Source organism: Phyllopteryx taeniolatus, chromosome 13, assembly GCF_024500385.1.
Source record: "Phyllopteryx taeniolatus isolate TA_2022b chromosome 13, UOR_Ptae_1.2, whole genome shotgun sequence".
Taxonomy (NCBI): Eukaryota; Metazoa; Chordata; class Actinopteri; order Syngnathiformes; family Syngnathidae; genus Phyllopteryx; species Phyllopteryx taeniolatus.
Window position 1 is genome coordinate 10,248,976 of NC_084514.1, and position 13,521 is coordinate 10,262,496.

General features: G+C 39.6%; 1 protein-coding gene across 1 annotated transcript; it reads right to left on the reverse strand.

Moving 5' to 3' along the window:
* Positions 1-3,841: 3,841 nt before the first annotated feature.
* Positions 3,842-7,594, reverse strand: cldn11a (claudin 11a). Its single transcript, XM_061795969.1, has 3 exons — positions 7,252-7,594; positions 6,224-6,388; positions 3,842-4,704 (listed from the first exon to the last, which is right to left on the reverse strand). The coding sequence occupies exons 1-3, from the start codon at positions 7,475-7,477 to the stop codon at positions 4,424-4,426; spliced, it is 672 nt and encodes a 223-aa protein (XP_061651953.1). The 5' UTR covers positions 7,478-7,594; the 3' UTR covers positions 3,842-4,423.
* Positions 7,595-13,521: the final 5,927 nt, after the last annotated feature.

Sequence of the window (13,521 nt, forward strand, 5' to 3'; positions counted from 1 at the left end):
ATGATTTTTCGCTTTGCTGAAACTAAACTCAAACTCACCTCACGACAAGCAACAATTTGGCAGATACAATTAGTCAGCAATTCATAACCTTTCGCCTTGAAGTCCACTAGCTTAATGCTAACACATAATGGGAAACGACATAGACGGGCTAATGAAACAATTAAGTGGCACTGTTATAACTCTTTAGGCAATGGCTATTTGAACACAAATGATTGAAGACAGTAGACAGATAATATAACAATACTCGCGGTCATATATTCTTTATCCTCTGCGCAGAATGACAAATATTACTGCTGAATTGTGACGTCTCTATCGCCAAGTATAAACGTATGTCTTCTTTATTATACTGGCGACAGTGCACACACCAGAAGGAGCAGCACAATGTTCATTCAATTGAAGCGAAACGCGTGACAAAAACTCTTTCTTTACTTTTTATTTAATGACGTCATTACTTTATGTTTTTACAAAGTACAATTTTATATACTGTTTTTTTTCTCTCTTTAAAGCACACATTTGGGGTTTTTTTGGGGTGGAGGGGCTGGAACGGATGAATGACATCCGTTCATTTCAGTGGGGAAAGATGATTTGATTGTTTTGAGTTACAAGCATGGCCACGGAAGGAATTAAACTCATATCTCAAGGCACCATCGCATGGCACTGTGTGTCTACATATATGAATAGGAACTACGGTGGCAATGAGCGGTCACAAAGGTTCCAAATGCACCAACAAGGCATTTTTTGCTTCATGTTGAAAAAAAAAAACAATCATTGTGAGCGCTCGTAGCTATTTGATACGTTTCTTTTGAAATACCCGCGCACATGTGGACTCCCCCCCCCCCCCCCACCCCACCCGACCTTTGCACGTTCGAGTGTTGTAATCCAACCTTCAATGATGCATCGCCGAAGCTAAAGCTTATCAATTTGGAGCATGTACAGTACCAACTCAAAGTTGGAGATTCGGCTTGTTTTTCGGCCTTGTGTTCACATTTGGGGCGGGGGGCGATAGGGGTCCCTGCAACTCGCCCCCCATGCGCCCGTCTTTGCTGCATCTGTTCCCTGAAGCCTTATTTGTCTAATGCACTAAATCGAAGGATGCCACGCCGACCCCCGCCTTACCTCCGCTCACATCTCACGATGGGCCCCCCGACTTCCCATTTCATAGAGTGCTGAAAACGGACAATGAGACGCTTCACGTTCACTCCACCTGCGTACCTTAATCACCTCCCAACTCAGCTAAAGGCGTTCGCAGCTCAGCCAAAATCACCACGACAGATTCAGGCATCGCCGAGCCTGAGATGCTGGAATGTAAAAATCGTGTGCGTGCGCGCGCGCGCGTGTGTGTGTGTGTGTGTGTGTGTGTGTGTGCGCGCGCAGATCACGCATGCTATTCATGCATGAGACTGTCACAGGTGTACTGCATGCGGTTGTAACAACAGCAACATCAAAGTATTATCCATTTATTCCGCCAGGTCCCGATGGCCACACGTGTTGATGCGCTGCTTGAGAATTCCACGCACACAAAAAAAGTGACCTGCTAAAGTGGCAAATCGAAAAGTCAACCACGAACACTGAATGTTTTTTTAACAATTCAGCATCGAGAATAATTTTAAAAAGAGCAATTTACAAATTCTATGTGAAGAGCTGGGTTTCAAATTGGATGCAAAGTCAGAATATGATAAACAATAAGAAACACTGTCAGCCCCGCCCACTTCCGCCCACTTCCTGCTTCCCGTATGTCCCGTCGGCCATGTTTGCGCTGACAAAGTCGATTACGACGAGTTCATCGTGCCCCGCTTAAGCATTTTGAAACTTTATTAAAGTATTTTTCTACAGCTACTTCCCGCGAGGTGCAGGTTCTCCACGGGCGCACAAGCGAACCGGTCGCCAAACGATCACTTTTTTTGTGCCACTTTAATCACAACGAGGCCTGACTATACGCTATAAAAGTCTATTTTGAACAACAGTGGAATGATTCATCTCACTACATATACACATACACATAAATATATATAAAATCTAGATAAAAGACAGTTGAGAAGCAGGAAGACGTGCAAAGAATAATTTGATACAATTCTGCAACCAACTATAATCCCCCCCCCCCCCCTCCCCCCACGTTCTTCCTGCGCTCGTGTGTTTGTTGGCTTTTCCCGCAGTAACAAATAAATATCCCGTATTCCTTTTCTCTGCTGTTGTTTTGGGTACTACACTGTGGAAAATGTTTTTTTTTAAATGAATAGTATTGTTAATTTCTTGTAATTTTGTGTGTGTGCGTGTGTGCGTGTGTGTGTGCGGGCGTGTGGAAATTGTTAACTTGCTCTCGGGTGCACTTTTCTTCTGCTGAGTTGTGCTGCTGTTGTTTTCGTGCAACAACGAAAGTTATTTATTGCCAATACAAAAGAGAGAAGAAAAAGCAACAAGTTACGGCCTCGCTCTTTTATTGACGTTTACCACCGTGACGCTAATCCCGTTTTACGTACAAGTCGCTTTAATTCAATATACAGTGACCAAACCTCAAGACACCGTTTCATAAATGGGGTGAAAAGGTCGTCAATACTTCATATTACGTAAGAGACACAACATTCCTATACATATCATATTCCTTTATTTATTTATTATAAAGCACTTTTTTATTATTATTTTTTTAAAATAATATTATACCCAAAAATATGAACAGTAACACGACCAGTTGATTTTGGGGGATGAAAAACACAAGGGGAAAATACACTGTATTTATTATATTAATTATCAAGCACATTTTGTGAGAAATTCTTATGAATAAATAGCCAATGATTTTATTGGGAGCTGAGTACATTGTATCACAATTTATGAAGTATACATTTTGCAAAACATGCTGATGAATAAAAGAAGAAATACATTTTATAGTTTATTTTGGGGCTGATAAGCACAAGATGACATCAACATATATTTTGTTTAATTAACTACAAATAACTTTTTTCATCCAATCATATAAAATGAAAAAATGTAAAAAGGAAATTTTTTGGGGGGTTGAAAAGTATGTGATATGATCTCATGAAAAAGTATACTGTTTATATTTTACTAATTACAAAGCACATTTTGTATAAAATCCTACTAAACAAACAAACAAAAAAAATAAGATTAACAAATTGTAGAGATTATCTTTTGGTCCATATGCATTCAGAAAAAAAAAAACAATTATGAAGCACGTTTTGTATAGAATCCTACTAAATAAATACAAAATAAACACATTTATTTAGAGTTTGATTAGCACAGGCGATATCAAAAGCCTTTTTAAATTTGTGTTATTAATTTATTCTTTTTTTTGACTGAATCTCACTAAATTTTAATGAAAAACAAGCTCATTAGAAAACATTCAACAATTTATGTTTGGCTTTTTGATTATTTGAATACTATGTATGGAAGTTTATTGCTGCCACCAAAAAAAAAAAAAAAAAAAAGCTTCTGTAATTTAGCACCTTTTGTACAAATTCATACTAAACAGTAACAAAGAAAAGCTCACTATAAACAAATCTAACAGTTGTTTGGTTTATTTATGAACTAATGTTAAGGCAGCAGCAGTGGTTAACGCATCTGCCTCACAGTTTTGCGGTTGTTGAATGCGAAATCTCGCATTCTGAGAGGTCACTGAGTCAGCAAATGCACAAACTGCTCAGGATACATTGTGTCACATAATGCGCACCACACACACACACACACACACACACTATATCGTTACATGTGTGTGTTTTCTTATCAAAGTCAAGGTCTCTGACTAACATTTCCAGACATTCACTACAAAACATCTCGTTCCTGCGGAAGCAAACATTAAAAAAAAAAAAAAAAAAAAACACAGCCGCTCAGATTTGCTTTGTGAAATCGTTTTATTATCGAAAATCCAAACAAGAGTGCATACAAACAATAAATAGCCACAAAGAGAGGGTCTTGGAACACTGACTCGACGTTTGAGAGAGCTGACCTAATAAAATGTAAAACTGTGCGTTAGTAAAAGGATATGTTCATCTATATATACCATACACAAATATCATAGCAAATATGTTTTTATGGGGGGGGGGGGGGAGTAATTCGCACCCATGCAAAAATGTTTGTAATTGATTATAGATGCCACAAGATGGCAGCAAAACACATATCTATTGACTAAATGAAGTTTTTCACTTCAACATAGTTCCTCGGCCCCAAACAGTGGCGTTTCTAGACCAATTTTACTCGGGGGTGGCCTGGGGCCGAGGATTTTTCTCAGAGGGGCTGCAGTTGTAGTAACTAGCATTTTTTTTTGGGGGGGGGGGGGGGGGGGGAACGTTTCGGCTTGGCGACTCTCAACAATTCTCAACATTCTAGTTGATTAATCAAAATTTGTCCACAGAGAGGAAGTCCAAAGGCTCTCGCCCTGAAAAAAACCTGGGATCTTAGGAAACTCAAAGGTCCATCAGACGTGGGCGCTCTTGGCGTGGTTGGAAGAGGCGGCTTTGGCCGCGGGGGCGGCTGCCGGTACGTTGTCCACACCCGACTTGGAGTAGTAGAAGTGGTTGTTGTCCTGGTACGGGCGGGGCGACGCCGGCGAGGAGCAGCAGGTCAGGATGGCGCCGCCCAAAAGGGATAAGACCACGCCCACCCAGCCGGCGTACAGCGAGAAGCCGAACGACAGCAGATCTTCCCTGGGCTGCACGCCGATGGGGAACCACACGGTGGGCACCAGCCCGCACAGTCCTGATGGGCCACAAACATCGGCAAAATGCAACAGCGATTAGCATTTAGCGCTTAGCATTGGGGTTAACCCCAATGAAGTAGCTTTTTCATGATGACAGATGAAAAGGAGAAGCGCTTCGGAGAATGGATGGATGGATAGATATATGGTATTGATTTTTTAAAACCTGTTACCGCGCAGCTTCCTGTTATAGGTGATAAGGCAATTCGTTGAGAACAAAATTATTGTCTAAGAATTTTTGTTGTTGTTGATTTGGAGAATTTTGATGCGCTCGCTCAATCAGGTCAACTTTTTGAACTATGTTTTTGTTTGCATGTGTAGATACTGTAGTTTTGCTTTAGAGGTTCCAATAAATGGATGTTCATGCCCTGAATTTTGAACAATAATGACAAAACATTCTATTTACAGGTACTCATTTTTCTCAACGTCGACTAGTCAATTTCCAAGTAAGCAAAGTTTGCAACATTTGATGAATCAACTGATCTGAACAAGAGAAACAGATGTCATTTTCGGATTTAATGATGCGAAATGTTCCTAAATCAGTTGAAAAAAAACAATTTACATATAATTTTTTTTTTGTAACCCAGTGAGTGTTACCAATGAAGGAATGTTTACATCGTTAGCATCGTTAACGTGAAATGTTCCATGAGTCGTGCAATGACGCAGACGAAAGTGACGCAAACAATTTCAATTCACACTATTTTCTTCTGAAACTGAATTACCTTCACTAACTGTTACCGTTTTGTTTGTAAATAATTTATTTTCGCATCTTAAATTATCGATAAAAGCTCTATATAAAACCAATGAGTAGTAGTTGTAGTAGTCGACTTTTTCAACACCAACATTTGACACTGCCCACACCTTAAAAAAAACAACTAAATAAAACAATGGCACAGGCCGTGTCAAATGCTAATTTTAGTAAATGCTGCGGGCCGCTAAAAAAACAGTCCAAGGGCCACAAATGCCCCCCGGACCGCAGTTTGGACACCCTGATATAAACACCCATCCAGGCAGAGTGAGAACAGGGCACAGATTTGAACCCACAACCTCAGCACTGCGAGGCAGATGTGCTAAACACTCAATGACTGTCCTGGCGTGATGCAACAAAGAAAGTTAATCTAAGCCAATTTCTTGGGGCAGAATTTTCCTGAACTGATGTTATTTCATCAATATTAGTGAAATGAGGCTCTGTTCAAATCGTGGCTTTGCGTATGCCAATCTAGGAAAAGCATGCCATGCCATGGCAGGTTACCGCAGGATCACGCTTCATGTTTTCATGCTATTTTCTCATTAGGCGTCGCTAATGTTGGGGCTTTTTCACACTAGCTTCAATGGTTTATTTTGGAAATTTTCAACTGCTGTTTAAATGGCGTTTGTGGACTTTCGGAAAATTTGCGCACACAGCTTTCGCGTTGTGTTCTATAGTTTAGCGCAGTGCTGAATGCGGCGCCGCCCTGGAGGAGGAAATAGGCGTCGACGTCCTCTGGCACACTTTGGGCGCAAAGTCGCAAAAGTGCTCACCGACGACGATCATGACGAAGCCGCCGATGGCGGCGCGCTTGTTCTTGGAGGCCTGAGCCTCGTTGCCCAGGCGGATGCAGGGCATGGACATGAGGAGCATGACGAGAGCGGGCAGGCCCAGGATGGAGGCCGTGACCATCAGGGCACGGGTCGTCTGGATGTAGACTGCGCAACACAAACGCAAGGAAAACTCACGTTAGTGCACCTATTGGGCAGTTAAAGAGCAAAACTAATACGTCGATATAAAGAAACTAAAAGCGCAAAATTCAGCAAGGAAATATTGAATAGTATTCAAAGAGCAATATAATATTAATAATAATACATGACTAAATAAAATCCCCCTAAGTACTATTGTGTAGATTTGGAAAAAATATTATGGACTATAAATGACTAATGTACTTTGTTTTGCAAAATCTAATAAATATAAAAATATACATAAACATATCAATTGAAGAAAAAAATGTCTAGATAATAAAATAGGAAGCATAAAAATACAAGTGTAATTTCTAAATAAAATCAATGTAGACTGCACAAAGCTTCAAAAATATAAATACTAAATAAGTCCAAATCATAAAAGAAAAAAAATGAAAAGAACTACGTTGTATGTTTTTTTTTAAAAAGGAAAAATATCCAATTTTAAAAAAGTGATGAAAAAAAAAAACTCAATAATGAGGGGAAATTACACTCTGGATGAAAAATGTAAACAGAAATTGAACTAAATTATGAATAATTTTGCCAGATAAAATACTATAAAAATAATATCGCATAAATGTGACGAAAAACCCACGTAGATTTAAAAAAATAATACAACATAAATCAAACATAGCAACTTGCGAAAAAAAAAGCTAAATCATATGAAACATTAACATTAGAGCTCATATACTGCACATTAATTTTATTTACATATTATATAAATATTTTACATATTTGCAAATATTTTATTCAATTAAATAATAATATAACTTAAAATAATCACAAAAAGTATCCTAAAAAATCTAAATATAAACTACAATTTTTTTCATTTTTACCGGGCAGGTCGAGGATCTGCAAGTACGTGGAGCACTGGTAGAGGTCAGTGAAAAGGACGCACTCGGCCCACGGCCCCCTGACGCCCAGCTGCTCCATCATCTTGCAGGTGTGCGGGGCGTACTTGCACGTGACCACCCAGTCGTTGGTGGCCGTGGCGATCGCGATGCCCAGCCAGCCCAGGCAGCTGAGCAGAAAGCCACACAGCTGCACGCAAGAATTGGCCATGGTGCGCGACAAAAAAAAAAAAAGGGGGTTGGAAAAGTGGTCCAAATCCAACGCCGCTATTCCAAGTTATCCGGGCGAAATCCCAAATCCGGCGCTGTCTTGCGGAGAGTAAAACCTCTCACATCAGGATTAGTTTTTTTATATAGCGGAGAATTCAAGACATTCCCCAAACTTTTCAGCCAATCAGTGATTCATCCGCGAGTTGTCATGCACCATCCCCTTTTTGCAAATCATAAGCAGAGATTTGTTTTTTTTCACCCAAAAGATATGCTGCCCCCTGCTGGTCAAGTATTATTATTATTATTATTTTTTTAAACCGTCGGGTGATATTTTCGAGAAACTACATTTGATTTTTCAAACAAAAAGATGGCCCAGGTCATTTGTAAATGATTTAAAAAATACAAAAACAGATTAAATGTGTCCATAAAATAGGCTTTAATAATTAATTATTCAATCATATAGTTTTTTTGGTATATTCATAATTGTTTAGTGTATCTTATCTATTACAATATAATAATTTTTGGTTGCTTTATATAGTAGAATGATACATTATTTTAATAGAATAAGTCATTCTCACTCCTAATTTAATTATGTATACGTTTTTAGTTTATAATCAATTAATTATTTAGTCAATCTTTGTACATTTATGTATATGAAAAAAATTCTTATTTTCCTGTTTTGTTTGTTATTTACGATAAAGTAAGCAATTATTTAATAAAAATAAAAATAAAAGGTTAATCATATGTAAAATATTCTTTTACTTTTTTTCAATTGATAAATAGACCAATTATTATCTAAAAATACCCCCCCAAAAGTTATATTAATATGTAAAATTGTTTATTTTATTAATGTGGTGTTTCGTTATTATTTACAATAAATAAATAAAATTATTTACGAAGATAAAATAAGAATTTGAATTTTAACTACCAATTTTATAGAGCAGCTAAATGAATATACAGCACTCGATAATGTAAGCACAAGGCGGACCGGATGTGGCCCACGGGCCGTACTTTGCCGAACATCTGATTTGGCTTAATCATCTTATTTTCTTATGTTCAATGCAGAACAACAATTTTAAAAAACTCAAATCACGTGATATATAGATTAAATAATCACGATTGAAGTTTGGTTTGCACGTGGTACAGAATATTGAGTGTACTGCAGGCATCACCGCTACCAGGAGGGGGCGTGGCAGTCCATCGTTTTTTGTTTTCTTTTTCTTTTTCAGTCAAGATGAAGAAGCACGCTTCAATCATCTTTGTAGTGTCACCTAGGAAAACGTGACTGGCATTTATTAGCATATTTAAAAGAAGATTTGTTTTGTTTTGTTCTCGAATTGCCTCCAGTGTCTAAAGAAATGTATCTTCGGTTCATCAAAGACTAAATTGGCAGTAAAATAGGAGTGAGAAAATAGATTTGTTTACTTGACAATGTTTCGAGAGTCTTGACATCAGGTTAAGCGAAGCCTTGATGATATATTTGATGTTGGACGAGACTTATCAAAGACTAAACTTCTCTTTGATGTTGATTAAACCGTACTTCGGGTTCATCCGTTCATGCATCCTCACTCACAAAAATACATTGGTGAGGTTGATCAAAGACTGAAGTGTCGAAAAGGTTAATTTTTTGAAAAACAAAACGCACAGGGTTCGGTTAATTAAGACTTGTCTTTGATGTTGACAAAAACAGACTACATTTCGTTGTTGATGTTTGCAAAAAAATACATCAAAAAATTGTCAACATTTTCCAACTATGCCCATTTGCGTTATTGATTAGTAGCTTGTTTACTAAAACATGTTGTGTTCATCAAAGACTAATTTGTGAATAGTGTATGTTAACAAAAATGTCATTGTCAAAGAGGACATTGGCTTTGATGCTTCGAAAAAGACCTCCATCTTTTTCAGTCTTCCTCTCGGCACGTGAGCGGGACGAGTCTACGTGCTGGTTTTTAATTTCGCCGCGCCGAAGCGGACAGCGTACGCTGGCATTCATCCATTTCCTCTTTGACGTGACGCGTTGTTTTTGTTTCGCGGCTGCTGTGCGCTCCTCCTCCTCTCTCTTTGTTAATCAACGAGTTTGGAAACAAAAAAGTGGCCCGCCTCATCGGCCGTGTCACACACACGGCGGGGCGCCGGCTGACTCATCCGATGCGGCCGCCAATCAATCTGTGACGCCGGCTTCCTCCTGACATCGCTCTTTCCCCGCCGCTCCAACGTTCAGTCATTCGCCGCCGCCGCCCACAACGTCGTGATGTCTGAAAGATGCGTCCGAAGGGGACGAACATTTTTTGGGTGTGAAAGTTTCTTGAAATATTGAGACCACCGCAATCTGGCTTGCAGGGCCCACTTGTTGCCAGGCAGATTTCCTGGGGCGCAATCGTTGCTGCCCCATAAACAAAAATTAAAGGTTAGGCTTTTTAAAATAAGGTGTCTTTCCTCCTTCCCTTCTTTCCTGTCTTCTTTACTTTCTTCCTTCCTCCTTACTTGTTTCCTTCTTTCCTTTCGGCGTAGCTCCCTTCGCTCCTGTCTTCTTTTCTTCCTTCCTTCCTTTCTTCCCTCTTCCTTCCTCACTCTCTCACTCCTTTCCTTCTCTGTCTTCTTTCCTTCATCCTTCCGACATCCTCCCTCTTTTCCTTCTATCCTCGCATCTTTCCTTTCTTCCTTCTATCCTTCATTCATCTTTCTTTCCTCTGCCTCCCTTCTTTCCTATCCTCTTCCTTCCTTCCTCCTCCTATCCGATCTTCTGTTCTTTCTTCCTTCCTCCATTCCCTCTTCCTTCCTCCCTGCCTCACTCAATCTTCTTTCCTTCATCCTTCCTTGCTTTCTTCATTCATCCTTCCTCTTTTCTTTCTTTCCTTCCATCCTTCCTTTCTGCATTCTATCCTCCCTTCATTCATCTTTCTTGGCTTCCTCCCTCCCTTCCTTCCTTCCTCCTTTTGTTCCTTTGTTCCTTCCTTCCTTAAATTAGTGTAAAAAATAGCTACATACTTTTGGCCTACCTTGTATATGTTTCATATTTGACTGAGCTAAAACGTCGTCGTTTGCATATGAACCAAACGCATGGAAAACTATACACTTAATTACCGATGCGGGTATGGTCTTAAACTCGGTGCCCCCCTCGTGCTCCCGACGCCTTCTCATCATCTTTTTACCACTGCGGGGGTAAATCCCACCATTTCCGTCAATGTCGTCACCACGGTTACAATCCCGCCCGGCCTCATTTGCATAATATTCCCATTCCCTTGCCGCCTCACTCCTCCCGCATCAGACAAACTGCAGCGGGAATCATAGCGGGGTATGACCTGCTTACTTCTGCCAAACTTATTCCCGTGTGTGTGTGTGTGCGTGCGTGCGTGACACACAGGCGGCTGGCGGGAGAGGTGAAGTGTGACACGAGGCGTACTTACGTGGCCGACTGCTTTGAACGGTCTCGCGCATTGATCCGTGGCATGCCTTTAAATCTCCACACGTGCAACCATTATGTATTTACATAAAAGTCCGCGAGCCGATAAAATAATCTGTGCTGCAATGTCAACGCGCCACTGAGGGACGTCTTAAAAGCTAATGTCGCTAACGTGACTTCAAAGCCTCCTGCAGTTCAAGCATTAAGTTATTAGCTTTAACTGTTAGCTTTCAGTGAAAAAAACCCCCATAATCATAAAATTTTTTTTAAAAACATGTAGGCTTGTGGATGTATTTTTTTCCAAGGGACAGAATTTCTGGTGCCTGGTTAACCCGCGTTTCTCTATGGTCAAGGAGAAAAAGTTATTTGAGAGGATACTAAGGGCCCCTGCAGCGAAGTGGAGACTGTGGAGTACAAGGCAGCTAAGCTAATATTGGTCTGTGCATTCTCAGATGTTACAATGCTGTGATGACAAATTGCCTGTACTGACTTAAAAAAGATAGATTTTATCCTAGGGGAGACTAAGGGCCCCTGTAGCAAAGTGGCAAATGATGAGTATAGTAATGAGGCATCCAGCCTTAAGGCACGCATTCTACATGAGAGGAGACTAAGGGCTGCTGCAGCAAAGTGGAGACTGTGAATTATAATACGGCAGAAAGCAGAGCTACGGCACAGGCTAAATTAAAGTTAGCATGTATTTATGTCAAAGGAGACAGATGTTATCCGAGAGGAGACTAAGGGCTGCTGCAGCAAAGTGGAAACTGCGGAGTGTAATACTGCGGCATTCAGACCTAAGGGGGGGGATTCCAATCATTAGACATCGCGGTTACTTTCCAAGACATTTGGACGAGCAGATGTCTGAGGAGAATGACAAAAAAAAGAAAAAATAACGGGGCAGAGTTATTTTATAGTCATTTGGCACATGTTTTTGCTGACACTTTGAGAAAAAGCTCCCGTAAAAATTTACATCTGCAGTAACAAGCGTCTAAAGTGTGACTTTACAACACACACACGCACGCACGCACGCACGCACAGTGTTGCTTGCATATTGCTGCAGAGCTCGCTAGCCAAGTCGTCCTCTTGATTTGTGGCTGCTTCCAGCCTCACGCGCGTGTGTGTGTGTTTGTGTTTGTGTGTATACGCAGGGCGGCCATCGCTCGCGTCCCTCCCGCCTTGTCGGGCATTAGTATCAATTAACGGCGGCAAACGCTGCTAGCTGTCATGCTCCGTGCACCACCACACCGCAGAAAAAAACCTTGAAAGTCACAAAATATGCCTCAAAAGTTGGCAAAAATAAAATGTGTCAAAAGTAAAAAAAAATAAAAAATAAATAAGTAAATAAATAAATAAAAAGAAATAAATAAAAAGTCAGAAAAAACTGCCTGAAAAGTTAGAAAAATATTTGCCAAAGGTGGAAAACTATGCCTCATAAATCATAGGAATATCTCAAATATTTGGAGAAATTTGCCTTTAAAGTTTTTAAATTTTCCTCGACAAATACTTCGAAGGTCAAAAAAAAATATGCTTCAAATCTGGGAAATATATGCCTCAAAGGTTTGGCCCCCCCCCACCCCCCCAAAAAAACCCCACCAAAAATATTCCCCGAAGTTCCAAAACTATGTCACAAATGTTTGGAAAAATTTGCCATGAAAGTTTGGAAAATTGTGTTTGAAATTGTGAAATAAATTTGGCCCGGGAGTTTTGAAAATATTTTTATTATTGAAAAATATGCTTTATAAATCAGAAAAACACGTCTCTCAAAAGTTGGAAAAGAATGCCCCAAATTATTATTTTTTTTTTTGGGTGAAAGTTTGAAAACAAATATGCCTAAAGAAATCTGAAAAACATAACTCAGAAGTAGGAATAACATGCCTCAAAAGTCTGAAAATATGCCTCAAAAGGTGGCAAAATATGTCTTGCAGACCAGCGACCACAGAAGGACAATTCTACTACATTCGCATTCCAAATGGGTTTCTAAGCTAAAGACTAAATAATCACGATGCTATAGCTCTAGTTCGGAAAAAAACAAACAGATGTTTTCTTTCACAGTCCCAAATTGCCAAGCAGCTTGCGGGAGGCAACACACTGCACAGTTAAATATGCGCTCAGTTAATGCGTTTCCAATGACCTCATCTTTGCTGAAAATGTGCGCGTGTGTACGTGTAAATGCAAAGTGTTGTTTTTAATTGCGTTTCACGCATTATGCACTTAATGAAGTCAACTCATTAAAGCTTTATTAATGGCCCCAAACATTTGCATTGTTTACACATGGTGCATGGCAACTATGACAAGCGTCACCATGGCAATGGACGCATCAAACACTCAATGCTGCGACGGAAAGCCGAAGCTTTTAAATAGCCCTTTACAAAGATTACGCTGGCGTGTATGTCTCAAATGTAGGAAAAAATATGCCTCAAAAGTCAGAATAAATGCCTCAAAAGTAGGTAAAAGATGACTCAAAAATATGCATAAAAATTCTGAAAAAAAAAACAAAAACTCAAAAGTAAGTTTAAAAGTCGGAAAATATGCTTCAAAAGAAAACTTTAAAAGTTGGGGAAAATATACCTCAAAAGTCAGGAAAATGTGCATCAAAATTCTGAAAAATATTTCTCAAAATGAAGTCGGAAAAATATGTCTTAAAA

Coding starts and splice junctions, on each gene's coding strand:
- cldn11a (XM_061795969.1), bottom strand. CDS start 7,477: ATGGCCAATTCTTGCGTGCAGCTGTGTGGCTTTCTGCTCAGCTGCCTG. Junction 6,389..7,251: donor GCAGATCCTCGACCTGCCCG/GTAAAAATGAAA, acceptor TGTGTTGCGCAG/TCTACATCCAGACGACCCGT. Junction 4,705..6,223: donor CTTCGTCATGATCGTCGTCG/GTGAGCACTTTT, acceptor GTGGCCCATCAG/GACTGTGCGGGCTGGTGCCC.